At 36.5% G+C, this 16,003-nt stretch overlaps 2 protein-coding genes across 3 annotated transcripts in view; one reads left to right on the plus strand and one right to left on the minus strand.

Annotated features, from left to right (window-relative positions):
- Window positions 1-16,003, plus strand: part of LOC143533933 (high mobility group B protein 3-like) — a 158,120-nt gene that overhangs the window by 87,038 nt on the left and 55,079 nt on the right. The gene's annotated exons all lie outside the window — the stretch shown is intronic.
- Window positions 452-5,489, minus strand: LOC143533912 (cryptochrome-1-like). 2 transcript variants are annotated; one of them, XM_077028539.1, is made up of 5 exons: window positions 4,833-5,488; window positions 4,403-4,621; window positions 3,230-3,936; window positions 2,055-2,794; window positions 452-824 (listed from the first exon to the last, which is right to left on the minus strand). In XM_077028539.1, the coding sequence occupies exons 1-5, from the start codon at window positions 5,131-5,133 to the stop codon at window positions 821-823; spliced, it is 1,971 nt and encodes a 656-aa protein (XP_076884654.1). In that variant the 5' UTR covers window positions 5,134-5,488; the 3' UTR covers window positions 452-820. The 2 variants fall into 2 exon arrangements, with proteins under 2 accessions (XP_076884654.1, XP_076884655.1); XM_077028540.1 differs by lacking the exon at window positions 452-824 and having other exon boundaries at window positions 2,051-2,794; window positions 4,833-5,489.

The raw sequence follows: 16,003 nt of genomic DNA on the forward strand, positions 1-16,003 counted from the left end.
GATTTATCTAATCATTCTTGTAATCTATAAGCAATTGAAAAAACAATATATACTTATTCAAACACATTACAGAATTTGAACCCTCGATCTCGAAAGATTGAAGAGACGCCTTTACCATTTTGATGTCCCCGATGCAAAATTTAGTTGGTTTAAATGTCACCAAACAAACTGACACAATCTTGATACTAGAGTGACGGTTAATGCAAACAACCGTTCGTAGCAATATTAAATTAGGGTTTCCGTTCATTTATTAGGGTTCGTTTATGATTATGTTTATCTAAATGTTAGTTTGTCATCAAATTGTTTGCTTATGATTTTCTGGTTTCTAACAAGACATTTGCAATCTTTATACCTTATGCTATAACTAAAACTAGAATAAAATTAGGTTCAAGTTAATCTGGTGGTTCACATGGTTATAAAAGATCATTTCCAACAGTATATTCACATATCATAGTATAAAAACCAAGCACACTGTTTATCATTCATGGCACCAAATAATTAGAACAAGTTTGTTATTCGACGATATTACACAAATGCATAGGTATCCGATACACGACATGAACAGAAACAGTCAAAATTCTGGGTTTGAGAGACCCCCAGAATTATCTTATGTCTAATAAACACTGTTTTTTTCTTTACTATATGTCATCATAACAATATGAACACAACAGCTAATGATGGATTACACAACAATTATACTTTGAAGTTACGACTCTGGACTAGACCGCCTTGCAAATTGAGAGCCATTGAAGAAAATATGTACGGTTGTAGTTCTTGTTCTCGAATATCTTTGATCTTCTACCTTCTCAAATAACAGATTTTACCTGTTTCAAAATTCAGTATAAAACAGTAAACATTGTCTTAGAAGGAGGGAATATATTCAATTGCCCCTTGATGAAATGAAGAGCAGAAGATGCCTATTTTCAAGATTCCTTGGTAAGAAAATAGCCAACAAAATTTATAAAAAAAGTTGGCCAAAACCAATGATCTGATTATAATTTATATTTACATTGGGTTCATTTCATATATAAAATTCCCCATCCCACACATACCAATGATATGAAACTTTCTTGAAAATATAAGAAAGTGTGGAATAGATGCCAAAGATGCATACTTTTTAGGGCGCTTCGAATCTTGAAATGCGGACATTTAGCAAAGAGATCGAGGTGAAGTAGATCATGTGAGGGCAAGAATTCTTGAAATAAGACATCTTTCATGTCAGTTCGGCATAAAAATAGTAACGCAGATTGAAAAAATGTGTTAAGTTCAGATCAGTAGAAAAAGATACAAATTTTTTCTTGAATTTTGAAAACTAACAAACAGATTGAAAAAAACCTCAAAATTTGATGTATTTTGATTTTTGAGTATGATCACATACGATATGGCTAGCAATTCAGAAGTCGTTGAGACTTCTAGAAAAATGTATGAAAGTTTAAATCAAATGCACAAGATGAAAACCTTTTTTAAGATAATAAAAGATATAAGTATGTGATCTTAACATTTTAAGAAATATTATTTAATCAGGAATCAACTGCAAGAAGCCAGTAATGGTATGGCGCGCATTTTGTAAGTAACTGTGTTATATTCAATATGGGTCTATCAGTTTATCCCAGTATAAATCTATACATTATTATCAGACCCAAATGTTAAAATAGATTCTGACATCACTGCAATAAATTCTTTCATGATATAAACTAACTGATAATATAAGAGTCTTAAAGAATAAAAATATACATAAATATTTATTCTTCTTCAACAATATGTGTTATATTTTAGTAAGATAATAAAAAATTAAAAATGTGAGTATCGAGTTCATTTTGAAGAAGGTATTGAAGACATCTTTTAAATGATGTAACTTGTTAAAAGAAACAAAAAAAAAGTCGTATATTCAATATTGCACCTAGATATATTCGAAAGATTAGAAATAATAAGCAATTAAGCACTTAATGATTATAAGCAAACTCTGTTGAGCCAACCACAGAAATTGATTATGACTATAATGACTTCAAGCAGTGATAGAGATCATTATCCAAATAGTAGAAATTGATTATTACCCGGTTTGAGAAAGTTGCCTACTCCAGTTGATCTGTGGATGCCTTTGCAGATACGAATTATCTTCAGAATAACTAGAATTTGCGGGTGACCACACTGGCACCACACCACCATCACGGTCCCTTCTAGAAGTCGAAGATTCCGCCGGAGAATCTTCCGTATTCCTCAGCGCAATTTGGATATTATTAAATTGCGGCAAAACCGATTGCATACGATGATTCAAAACTTCAGTAGGTACTTGGGCTCTGTTATTATCATCACGTGCTAAATTTCTATTATCCGCAGACGATTCTGCTTCGTCTTCTTCTTCTACTCGTAACACCAACGACGAGGTCAAACTCGGAACCATTTGGTCTTCATAATGGCGCATTGTACGGTTTCTTACACTTTCTTGATCCCGATCCAATTCCAATTCCAGTTCCATTTGCATATCTTGTGGAAAGGCGATTGGGGTGTCTTCAAAAGAATCACCGTGGCCTTCTTCAGTCCCATTTTCAAGAACAGCTCGAGCGTTGGTTTCCTGTTGCCACATATGAGTCAGGGCTTCTTGTAATCGGGCTTTTGCTGCATCGATTGTTACGATTGGGAGCGGGTAATTGGACCCGAGCTCAATTCCAGCAGCTTGAAGCACATACTCAGGTGCATCCCATGGGTGGTGTATCCATTCAGTTGGTAGTCTAGCCAGCTCAGGAAGCCATCTTCTTACATATTCGCCATTCGGGTCAAAACTGTAACCGTCAATCTGTTCAAAAAGATACAAATCAGACACAAAAGCTTCAAAATTTTCGATAATATCACTGTTTCAAAAGCTTTATGTTCATTTGAGAATCAAGAAATCAAGAAAAGTTTTCAACTTGACCCAAAAAGTTTTGACCCGTTACCCAATCCATCCGTTTTTGCTAATCTCCAGGGTGGTTTGACCATGAAAAGTCAATATACCCATCACTCTGTTCAAAAAGATACAAACCAGACACAAAAGCTTCTGAATTTTCATTAGTGTGCCTATTTCAAGGGCATTTTGAATTATTTAAAATCAAGAAAAAAGTTAAACCAAGGAGTAAAATCGAAAAAATTTTCAACTTGACCCGAAAAGTTTTGACCCGTTACCCAATCCATCCATTTTTGCTAACCTCCCGGGTGGTTTGACCATGAAAAGTCAAAATAAAAGTCAATATACCTGAGGATTATCGATTCGGTCAAACTCACGACTATCAGGTAAAGTACCGGATATATACTGCCAACCAAGCGCATCACTTTCAAGATCAGCATCTAACAAAGTATCCCAAAAATATTTCATTCCCCATCTCCACGGTAACTGTAAAACTTTCACAAAGAAACTTGAAACCACGACCCGTATCCGGTCATGTAACCAACCCGTGGCCCAAAGTTCTCTCATACCCGCATCAACTAACGGGTAACCCGTTCTACCTTGTCTCCACGCCTTAAAATAGTTCTCATCAACAACCCATGGGAAAAACTTCAAGTGGCCCAAAAGAGGCCTTTCGTGACTATACGGGTGGTTAAAACTCATGTACCTTGAATATTCGCGAAGCCCGATTGATTTTAAGAACAAGTTAACACTTTCTTCGCCCGCTTTGTTCCCTTCGTTGGCCCATAAGATTTGTTTGGTTCGGGCTTGGTGAAAGACTTTTCTCACACTAACTTCACCAAAGTGTAGGTGTGGAGAGAGAAACGATGTTGTGGCACTATCGGCTTTTTTACGGTTTGTGGAGTAATCGAGTAATGGCCCGTTAATGAAAGCCGTTAGGGCCTTGTTGGCATTGCTCCATCCCGGTGACCAGGCCCGGGCTAAAAGAGCATTGCTTCCTCTTTCGGAATCGTTTTCAAATATTAATGTGTCTGAAGGGCATTTGGATAAGTCACCTGAAAAGAAATATAATAATATTTGGTGAAGTATGTGATACTACAATAAGGAATCTAGGATCAAATGATAATATAATTAGATATTTCATATTGAATAATTAGGATCATATAACCAGCTATAATAAAGCGGTTTTTTGGAAGATGGTGTTTGGATGCGCTTTATGGTATTCGAAGTTATAATAATCAAATAATCAGTTGTTTGAGCAGTTAACAAGTTTTGATCTTTTAAGGAACTGATACAACAAAACAACCAAGATGTGAGTAAAAGCGTATAAAACTATGTTTTAAAAAATGGTTAAACATGACGTTCTATATCACCTTTTGACAATCACTAATTCACTAGGAGTGTTAGTAAACTGATAATTTGACCACTAAATAGTTGGATAACCGCAAGCAGAATATGCTTATACAAACACTAAAAAATAAAACTAAACATATACATAGCAAAAATCATGAAGAAATCAACCTGAAATTATCTTTTTTGGTGGAAGTTGTGGGGGCTGAGGATCATATGGCATTCTAAGACATCGGTCCCAAAACGATGAAAATGTAACGAACGGTTGGCCTTCATCATCAAGAACTTCCCATGGTTCATATAATAAATCTGCATTAAACGAACGTACTACAATCCCATTTTCAGTTAAAATCTCCTTTGCTCGGTGATCCCTAACGAGAGAAAAAGGATCTACAAAATATACAAATAAATAAAACATCATTACTAAATTCAACACAAATACATATAATTTAAGGCATGCAGTAAAATATTAATAATATCATAACTAATAAGAACACTCAAAATCACAATGAATAGATAATCTAAAAACTAATAAGAACAAAAAGGAAATTAATTAATAATCATAAGTTTGAACAAAAAGACAGACAGTTAAGAGACTAACCATATAAGTGATTAAAAAGGAGCTGAGTAGCACCAGTGGATTTGATGACATCAAGAAGAGCTAAAACACTATCAGTAGATCTTTTTGTGACTAGAGTTGTTCCAAGATTTTGCAAAGATGAATTAAGAGAAGATAAACTTTGTTTTAACCACCATCTTGATACCCTTCCTGGATAATAATGGCCTTCTTCTTCAGGTGCCCATACAAAAACTGCTATAACTTTACCTGATCTTACACCAGCTGCTAAAGCAGGGTTATCTTCTACCCTTAAATCTCTTCTAAACCACACTACACTTGTCATCTTTCAAGAAACCCCTAACTTACTTATATCAAGTTTGAATCTTTTTCTCTCAAGACCACTAAATCCCAAATCTTTATTTCAAGAAACCTAAAACCCACTTCAATTAACAACTTATTAAAGAAACCCAGATGGCAATTTGCTTAAATTCACTGGAATTCTGTTAACTATGGCTATCTAAAGATGATGGGTGGAAGCACATGGACAGAGAGACAGGTGGGTTGAATTATTTGGAGAACAAAAAAGAAAGGGTTCACTGGTCACTCACTCTTATCCCTCAATTCTTTTTTGTCACTAAGTGATCACTCATTTGGTAAAATGAAGAATAATCATATCTAGAGGTATAAAAACCCACTAAAAGGTGGGAAACTTTGCTTCCAATTTGATAGCTATTTCAAGTATCTTAATTAATTAAGTAATAGATTAATAAAATTATTTAGACAAAAAAATTACATTGAACATTTCAATATAAATTTGACACGATTCAGTTTTAAAAATATACTAATGCCATCACACAAACATTTATGGTTGTGTTGTAAGAAGTAACTCATAACCGTATTAAAGATAATATACATCATTTCATTTCAAAAGTATAACAAGTAACAAGTTTAGTCGCTAGCTCTTTTCGAATAGCAAAATTAAATTGTTTAAAAATAATATTCATAGATTGTGGGGTCATAACATTACTATTTATGACTTGTTAGACATGACTTATATTGCCAAAAGCTCTACAGCCTTAGACGCTAGGAAACCGAAAAGTATCAAATACAAAAGAGTATAAACATATATTGGCAAGACACGTTTTCTTTTCTTGTATTTGATCAAGCAACTAGAATTGTTCATTAAAAAACAAGTAATATTACCATAAATAAACCATAAGCATAAACATTTATTTTTCAAAATAGTTAAAATAACAAGTAATATTACCATAAATAAACCATAAGCATAAACATTTATTTTTCAAAATAGTTAAAATAACTGTTTAAATTGGAATATTGACTCCTGAATGAAATACCAAAGACCAGTAGAATGGTAAGAAAGGGAAGGGAGATGAAAATGGGGTCAGCAATTTGCAGCCACAAAGCTTGGGCCCTCTCTTTTCTTCTTTATGTATTTTTCTTCATGCTTCTTATCTTTATAAATAATACAACAAAACCTCCTTTTCCTTGCCAGGGTGGAATATCCTTTTAAATTAACCCATTATTTTCTGCTACATTTCCCACAATTATAGTGGTTTTGCATAATCAAATCCAACCCTTTGATACAACTTTAAATAATACTAAAGATAATACTAAAGGACTGTTTGTTTACATCTGAATGGAATCATTCCGATGTAAACATTTAATTCATTCAAAGTTCAGACTGTTTGGTTTCAAACAGAAAAAACATTTGAATGATTAAAATTAGATCTGAATTATTCAGACTTGTTATTGCTAAATGAGACAGAGGCTCATTCAGACCTGACCCATTCAGATCTAAATGAACCAAACAGCCCCTAAGTTTAATGCACAAGAATAAAATTATATTTAAAAGCTAAATTTCCTCACTAAACAAGGTAAATTTGCGAAAATTTAAGCATGTTTTTGGTTATTACTACTTTAAAAAAAAGTTAAGTATAAAATTCGGAAAACAAAAACAAAACAATATTCCTTCATGTTTTAGATAAAAACTAAGCGCAACATAACTAACATCTTTCAACATTTTGATTATAATCGGTAAAAAGATGAGAATTCGATGTTCGTTATAAGACACAGTATACGATCTTTTGGATTTTTTGTAGTGAAGTATTTTTTTTTCTAGTAGTTGCCTCATTATTGACCTACTCAACATCATAATTTCTTGTATCGTCACAATAGTTATGATCCTTGAATTCTTTGTGGTGAAGTACATTTTTTTTTACTTTCATATTTGGTTACACATAAGTGAACACGCGAGTAAACTTACTAGTTTTTTTAACCAAATTCAACTTCTTTTATCATTATCTATGTTCTTGCTTTTAATTAATCATGTTTATGTTTCAAGCATCACACACACAATCACTTCCTCACCCTACTCATAATCATGAACACGTGGTTTTTTGTATCTAACTACCAACATACATTAATATGTAAAGTGAAATAATAATAAAAAAAGATCAAATAATTGCATGAATACCTTTGCATATTGTTAGACCAAGTCTGGCCATTTTATGTCCATTATTTGTCATATTAATTAATATCTATGGCTTTTTTCAACCATTGTTCCTGTTCAATATTCTATGTGCCCTTCATTTTCTTGGCATACTTATCTTTGCGTTGATTATACACACACACTGAAACATATATATACATACATACACACACGTACATATATAATCAGGCTAAGAAGCGTCAAGCGTATATATAGCAAGATGTCAAATAAAAGTATGTTTTGGCTAAATAGTCTAAGAAGCATTATGAAAGTGACATGTTATTTTCGTCAAATTACAATGAAAAAGTTGTATGCAAACAAGTAATGAAACATGCTACATGGATATGTAAAGTGTTAAATCACAATAAGAGATTGATAATCTAAATTGGGTAATTTAAGTGATAAGTGATCACTATGGTGAGTCTTATTTAAGCGTTTGAGAGATTATGCTATTCCAAACGAGTGTTGGACAAGTGGATCATTACATAACAATTACGCCGAAATAAAGTTTTATGCAGCCCTACATGGTCTTTATGTTGACCAAACCAAAACATTATTTTTAGACGCCTTAGCCATACGTTGGCGGGTGTGTGGGCGTACACAAGACCTAAGTTCAAAGTGAATCCTTTTGTCTATAAATTTATCCAACGGTGTGTTGATTCAAAACATATGATCTCACTTATCAATAGATAGTTGTGTTACATTAAATGTTACAAGAAGTTAAACCAACCCGCTTAGACAATAGTGATCGAACATGTCTCGGTCAAATTTGAACTGCTATGTTAGAAATAACACACTTATATGTTAAAATTAATTTAGATTAAAATGTTAGCAACATTTAGACATCGTTTTTTTTCGAATAACAATGTTAGGATGTAAATTAATGATTTTTGTTATGTTTTGATGTCATATGACTCATATTGGAAGACAATAAGCTCAAACTAGAGCCCGATAATTTAATAAATGTAGACCGTTGGATTTGGGCCTAAGAGAATCAATCATAGCCTAAGTTTACTTTTTAACACAACAAAATTTGGGTGGATAAGAAAAACATTAACTAGTATTAACGTATTGTATTTTATGAGGTTAATAATTGGTGGTATTTTAACACTTCTTAAATTATATAACTGCTATAAAAAAGAGGACCCGGGACCAGTCATTTATAAGTCAATGCCTTAACAAATTAACCACTTAAAACCTTGTTCGTTTTTGTAGATGGGTTCGCTCTAAATAATATTAATGAGTTCACTCTTCCTTTTTCTATGTAGTCAGTCATTCAATGAAAATGCTAAAACTCAACGGGCTATGATGAACCCGGACTCCGCTATTTAGGTCCACCCCAAATGTTAAACTAAATAGTTACTATATAGAAGAAAACTATGCTCATTTTAACTTTTAACATTGTTTTATTAAGTTTTAGCTTATGGTGATGAAAATGAAAATATAACGACAAAATATAAATAAATGAAGTTATATAATTTTATATATTACTTTTTACCAATGAGATTTGACATTTCTCATTTGATGCTCACATGATCCACATGAATATGGGGGTTACAACCAAGCGAACATAAACAACAAATCACTGTTATACGTTATATTATTTATTTATTATTTTTTAGTAAACTACTTATATAATATTTAATGATATTTCTCAAGTAATTAAAGAGAAAGAACATGACATTAATAGTAGTTAATTGCTAATAATGATGTTTATTTATATTGTGACTAAGAAGGCCTTAGTAAAAGTTGCAATCAAGGAGTAGTTAGAGATAATGATTCCTTTTCCAACAAGTTATTGACTCTTAACTCAAAACGATTACTTATTTTTTTCTCCAAAATATCTTCACGACACAGATGAGCCCGCATGAGAAACAGTAAATGCTCATGCACCACAAAATTTAGAGATCAATTTAGTGTATCGTTTTCTACCAAGTTCACTATACTTGAAAAAGATAACAACACCTTAACCCTAACCGTCACCTACATTTTACGACTCTCTCTTTAAAACAAGTCATTTCCTCAATTTCTGTACATACCTTGATAGTGTGGTCTGTTTGGCACCTAACTGGGCACCTAAATCGGACCGAACCCTTGCCAGCTATTGTTCTCTTCTTCCCTCAAAGTTACTCTCTCTCTCTCTCTCTCTCTCTCTTAACGTACACCTTAAACAGGAACCCAAAAAGTGAATCATGGTGTCTACTATCAGTCGGAATCACGTGTTAGAGATTTATGTTAAAGTTTGATATTGATTTCATCTTCTTAGATCAATATATAATTAATCAATATATGATCCTTACACATGGGACATGCCGATATTCTCTGTATATGTATCGTTTCAATGGAATATGCCAATCTTCTTAGGGGGTGTTTGGGATTGCTTATTTTCAACAACTTATGGCTTATAAACTTTTTGAGAAGTAATAAGGTGTTTGGGATTGCTTATATTGTGAGAGAAAAAGTTCCATAAGTTACACTTTTATAACTTATTAACTTAATGAAAAGTTATAAGGAAGTAAAATAAGGAATTCCAAACACTCCCTTGGTATATGTATCGTTTCAATGCTATCGGATGTGACCGAAGGGTCATTCGATTTGATTATGGGTTTGTTTTTGAGTTTTTGTTCTTTTTATAGGTACAACTCCAAGTAGTTATGCGTTCTTTTGTTTTTTTCTTCTTTTTAGTAATTAAGATGAGAAGAGAGTGGAAACTACACTTGTCCCAATGGTATTTTAGAACTTTTAAAGTACGATTTGGGAATAAAAAATTACATTAATGTATGTAATTATAAAGTCAAAGTAGTGTAGTCACATATGGCCAATTTCAAAGCAAGTTTGAATTGATTAAGATATGATTAGTTAATTGGTTGCTTGGGGGAGAAAGTTCTTAACTACCTTCTTGCTTGGATACTCCTGTAAGTTTCTTATGTCACCCCTAATTTTAACACTTAGACGTTTGTCTGTTCTAACTCTCTATGCATGATAAGTAAATAAATAAATATACCTCTCTATGCACATGAATAGTTGTGTAAAATAACAAGATCCATGTAAAATGTGGATAGTGATATGTATGATATTGGGTAATCTTATTATTAGAATAAATAACAAGATAACAATATAACGATACTTTTGCTATCGTATACAAAACGGACAATAAATAATATAAAACTTACAAGTTTATATCAACGATGTGATTTAAATCGTTGCTTTCAACAAGAATATCAACCGTGTCTTCAACTGCAAAAAGGAGCAAATAATCGTTGATTGCTGAGGATTTGTGTTTAAAATGGTTCCATTTAATTTGGCCTCAGGTTCAATTCGAATGCTAGTAATTTTTCATAATCATTCGATTTAAATGTTCGTATATGTTTTTTTTTCTAAAACAAAATTTTAACCTTGAGCGACTCCCATTAAAAGATGAATATTTGATCAATGGTCAGGTTGTTGTCCGACTTATGTCAACACATTTTTATTATATATTTATGTAATATAATTTACTTTGTTACAATTTATAACTACTTTTACCAAGTGGACGTATTCTTTATCTTTCCTCTACTTAATGATATTCAAAAAAGTAATTTTTAAAAATGAAAATATAATTGGGATTGCCGGATTGGTGACAAATATTTGAAGTAAACGTTGACAGACTGTCATATGATCTTAAAATGTGTGGTTAGTTGGTGGCAGCCATTTGGAAAATGATAGTGTTGTGGTGGCTGATCATGAAAATACTTGTTTACTACAATCACTTTTTATAACCTCATTTAATATAGCAAACATTAACCAAATCTATTAGAACAGGTCAACTTATTACTAACTGATACATCAATAATTATTAATAATATTGCATGAAAGTTAAATCAAAAGTTGCTAAGAGCAAGCGTCACACTAGTATGTGTAGTGGTTTAACTAAAGAGTTAAAAACTTCCGTGTTAAATCTTGTCTTAATAAAAACCAAGCCCTTGCACCCCGCCAACATAATTCGAAATGAAAGATCCAACAAAGCATTTCATATACAAGATCAAAGACTGGATTCGACAACGAGGCAACTTATATTATCAAACTTATATGAAAAGTTCAATAAATGAAAGATTAATATATACACAAGTACATAACGTGGAAAAGAAAAAATGAACTCATAAAAGAAAATTATTATATGATATATCACATACATATATGTACATGTACAGGATGAAAACTGGGAAGAAAGAAAAACACTAATGTAGTTCATGCATATATAGCCATGCATGTATATTTACATACATCAATCCATGCAACCAAAGTTGTACCCTGAAACCTTGGGTAATGACGTTTAATCTGCTATATATATATATATGTAGGGGTATGGTACTAAAACCCGGTTCTACGACCCTAAATCTATTATGTTTGGCTTATTTTATTACATGGACTAATACAATGTTATTGGGCTGAGGGGGTTTTGTGGAGGTAACCCTAACTGGGCTAGGCCCATTAGGGTATCATGATGGTGGCCATGAGACTCTCTATATAAGGAGGTCTCCACCTCCTTATTAGAGGGTCATGCTCAATAAGAGCCACCACGACTTTTTGTGTCTGTAAACAAGAGATCTTAGGATTTCTTAGCAGTCACCTCCACACCCCCGAAAAACTATTGCAGGTCTCAAGCAGCCGAAGAAGAAGATCAAGACGTGGTTCGTTCATCTCAAAATCCGTGGAAACATCGTCATGGATCAGGTCAGATTTCATTTCGTGTTTCGACATTGGCGCCATCCGTGGGACGGCAACGAACTACCCTTCGATCTTCATCTCGGCTGTCGGATCTCTCCCAGGAAAAACCCAGATCTGGAAGTTTACAGAAAAAGGCTTCAAGGCTTGTTCTATTAAAGCTCAAAAAGATCCATAGATCTAAAAAGAGGCTTCCAGATATGGGCAAGAAGAAACGGCCTGATTCAAATGATCAGGTCTCCGGATCTGTGATGGTTTTAAATCTGCTCCGAGCTTCAGATCTATCTAGGTCTGATTTACAGATCTAGGTCTAGGTTACAGACCTGGATTTTAGGTCTAAAGTTGCAGATCTGACTCTAAAATTGCAGATCCAGAAATTACCAGACTTCCGCCGCCATGTACGCGCGCCCGCGGATTCTCACTCCGCAGCCGTGCATGTGCCGCCGCGGAAACCACCATCTGGGTTTTGCGTAAGAGACCTCCGCCATGCACGCGCACTCACGAGTCACCACTCCATCGTCGTGCATGCGCGCATCAGGCCTCGCGCCAAACTTCAAGGTTGGGAATCCTCATAATATCCCATATAGCTAAGCGCCAAACTTCAAAGGTTGGGAATCCTCATAATATCCCATATGGCTACGCGCCAAACTTCAAAGGTTGGGAATCCTCATAATATCCCATATGGCTACGCGCCAAACTTCAAGGTTGGGAATCCTCATAATATCCCATATGGCTACGCGCCAAACTTCAAGGTTGGGAATCCTCATAATATCCCATATGGCTACGCGCCAAACTTCAAAGGTTGGGAATCCTCATAATATCCCATATGGCTACGCGCCAAACTTCAAAGGTTGGGAATCCTCATAATATCCCATATGGCTACGCGCCAAACTTCAAGGTTGGGAATCCCCATAATATCCCATATGGCTACGCGCCAAACTTCAAAGGTTGGGAATCCTCATAATATCACATATGGCTACGCGCCAAACCTCAAAGGTTGGGAATCCTCATAATATCCCATATGGCTACGCGCCAAACCTCAAAGGTTGGGAATCCTCATAATATCCCATATGGCTACGCGCCAAACTTCAAGGTTGGGAATCCTCATAATATCCCATATGGCTACGCGCCAAACTTCAAGGTTGGGAATCCTCATAATATCCCATATGGCTACGCGCCAAACTTCAAGGTTGGGAATCCTCATACCATATGCTCACGCATCACATATGCTCACGCATATTATACATGCTTACGCATCACATGCTCACACATATCACTGTCTACGCGCACGCGCATGCAACATCTGCGCGTGGCGCATAACACAAAACCAAAGTCTACGCGCACGCGCATGCAACATCTGCACGTGGCGCGGGACATAAAGTAGCTCGTAAGCCGCCTCACGCGCGAGCTCTACTATTATTACAGCCCGTAAGTCGCCTCACGCACAGGCTTTATAATTCATACAGCTCATAAGACGCCTCGCGCGCAAGCTGTTATTATTCTTTTAGCTCGTAAGACGCCTCGCGCGCAAGCTCTATTATTATAGCTCGTAAGCCGCCTCACGCGCAAGCTTCATTATTCTTACAGCCCGTAAGTCGCCTCACGCGCAGGCTTTATTATTCATACAGCTCATAAGACGCCTCGCGCGCAAGCTGTTATTATTCTTTTGGCTCGTAAGACGCCTCGCGCGCAAGCTCTATTATTATAGCTCGTAAGCCGCCTCACGAGCGAGCTCTACTATTATTACAGCCCGTAAGTCGCCTCACGCGCAGGCTTTATTATTCATACAGCTCATAAGACGCCTCGCGCGCAAGCTGTTATTATTCTTTTAGCTCGTAAGACGCCTCGCGCGCAAGCTCTATTATTATAGCTCGTAAGCCGCCTCACGCGCAAGCTTCATTATTCTTACAGCCCGTAAGTCGCCTCACGCGCAGGCTTTATTATTCATACAGCTCATAAGACGCCTCGCGCGCAAGCTGTTATTATTCTTTTAGCTCGTAAGACGCCTCGCGCGCAAGCTCTATTATTATAGCTCGTAAGCCGCCTCACGCGCAAGCTTCATTATTCTTACAGCCCGTAAGTCGCCTCACGCGCTGGCTTTATTATTCATACGGCTCATAAGACGCCTCGCGCGCAAGCTGTTATTATTCTTTTAGCTCGTAAGACGCCTCGCGCGCAAGCTCTATTATTATAGCTCGTAAGCCGCCTCACGCGCAAGCTTCATTATTCTTACAGCCCGTAAGTCGCCTCACGCGCAGGCTTTATTATTCATACAACTCATAAGACGCCTCGCGCGCAGGCTGTTATTATTCTTTTAGCTCGTAAGACGCCTCGCGCGCAAGCTCTATTATTATAGCTCGTAAGCCGCCTCACGCGCAAGCTTCATTATTCTTACAGCCCGTAAGTCGCCTCACGCGCTGGCTTTATTATTCATACGGCTCATAAGACGCCTCGCGCGCAAGCTGTTATTATTCTTATAGCTCGTAAGACGCCTCACGCGCAAGCTTTTATTATTTATACAGCTCGTAAGACGCCTCGCGCGCAAGCTGTTATTATTATTACAGCCCGTAAGTCGCCTCACGCGCAGGCTTTATTATTCATACAGCTCATAAGACGCCTCGCGCGCAAGCTGTTATTATTCTTTTAGCTCGTAAGACGCCTCGCGCGCAAGCTCTATTATTATATCTCGTAAGCCGCCTCACGCGCAAGCTTCATTATTCTTACAGCCCGTAAGTCGCCTCACGCGCTGGCTTTATTATTCATACGGCTCATAAGACGCCTCGCGCGCAAGCTGTTATTATTCTTATAGCTCGTAAGACGCCTCATGCGCAAGCTTTTATTATTTATACAGCTCGTAAGACGCCTCGCGCGCAAGCTGTTATTATTCTTATAGCTCGTAAGACGCCTCACGCACAAGCTTTTATTATTCATACAGCTCATAAGACGCCTCGCGCGCAAGCTGTCATTATTCTTATAGCTCGTAAGTCGCCTCACGCGCCAGCTTCATTATTATTACAGCTCATAAGTCGCCTTGCGCGCAGGCTCCATTATTGTTATAGCTCATAAGTCGCCTTGCGCGCAGGCTCCATTATTATTATAGCTCGTAAGTCGCCTCACGCGCAAACTTCATTATTATCATAGCTCGTAAGCCGCAACTCGCGCCAGCTTCCTTATTATTATAGCTCGTAAGTCGCCTCACGCGCAAACTTCATTATTATCATAGCTCGTAAGCCGCAACTCGCGCCAGCTTCATTATTATTATAGCTCGTAAGTCGCCTCACGCGCAAGCTTCATTATTATCATAGCTCGTAAGCCGCAACTCGCGCAAGCTGTCATTATTATTATAGCTCGTAAGTCGCCTCACACGCAAGCTTCATTATTATCATAGCTCGTAAGCCGCAACTCGCGCAAGCTTCATTATTATCATAGCTCGTAAGCCGCAACTCGCGCAAGCTGTCATTATTCTTATAGCTCGTAAGTCGCCTCACGCGCCAGTTTCATTATTATTATAGCTCGTAAGTCGCCTTACGCGCAGGCTTTATTATTCTCATAGCTTGTAAGACGCCACGCGCGCAGGCTTTATTATTCTCATTGCTTGTAAGTCGCCTCGCGCGCAGGCTTTTATTACAACATGTCACCATCATGAAGAAAACCTCCAAAAACTCAAAAGACAATAAAAACAAGGCCAAAGAAAAGGGAAAAAACCGCCTCACACATTATAAAGTCCAGCGCTCCACCTAGACGCTTGCGCGCCCAGGAGCAACGCTGGACTTGGGGGGCTTGTAGGGGTATGGTACTAAAACCCGGTTCTACGACCCTAAATCTATTATGTTTGGCTTATTTTATTACATGGACTAATACAATGTTATTGGGCTGAGGGGGTTTTGTGGAGGTAACCCTAACTGGGCTAGGCCCATTAGGGTATCATGATGGTGGCCATGAGGCTCTCTATATAAGGAGGTCTCCACCTCCTTATTAGAGGGTCATGCTCAATAAGAGC

This window comes from Bidens hawaiensis, unplaced genomic scaffold (assembly GCF_021521415.1).
Source record: "Bidens hawaiensis isolate Kalapana, Puna unplaced genomic scaffold, B.hawaiensis_p1.1 tig00009951_1, whole genome shotgun sequence".
In the NCBI taxonomy this organism is placed as follows: Eukaryota; Viridiplantae; Streptophyta; class Magnoliopsida; order Asterales; family Asteraceae; genus Bidens; species Bidens hawaiensis.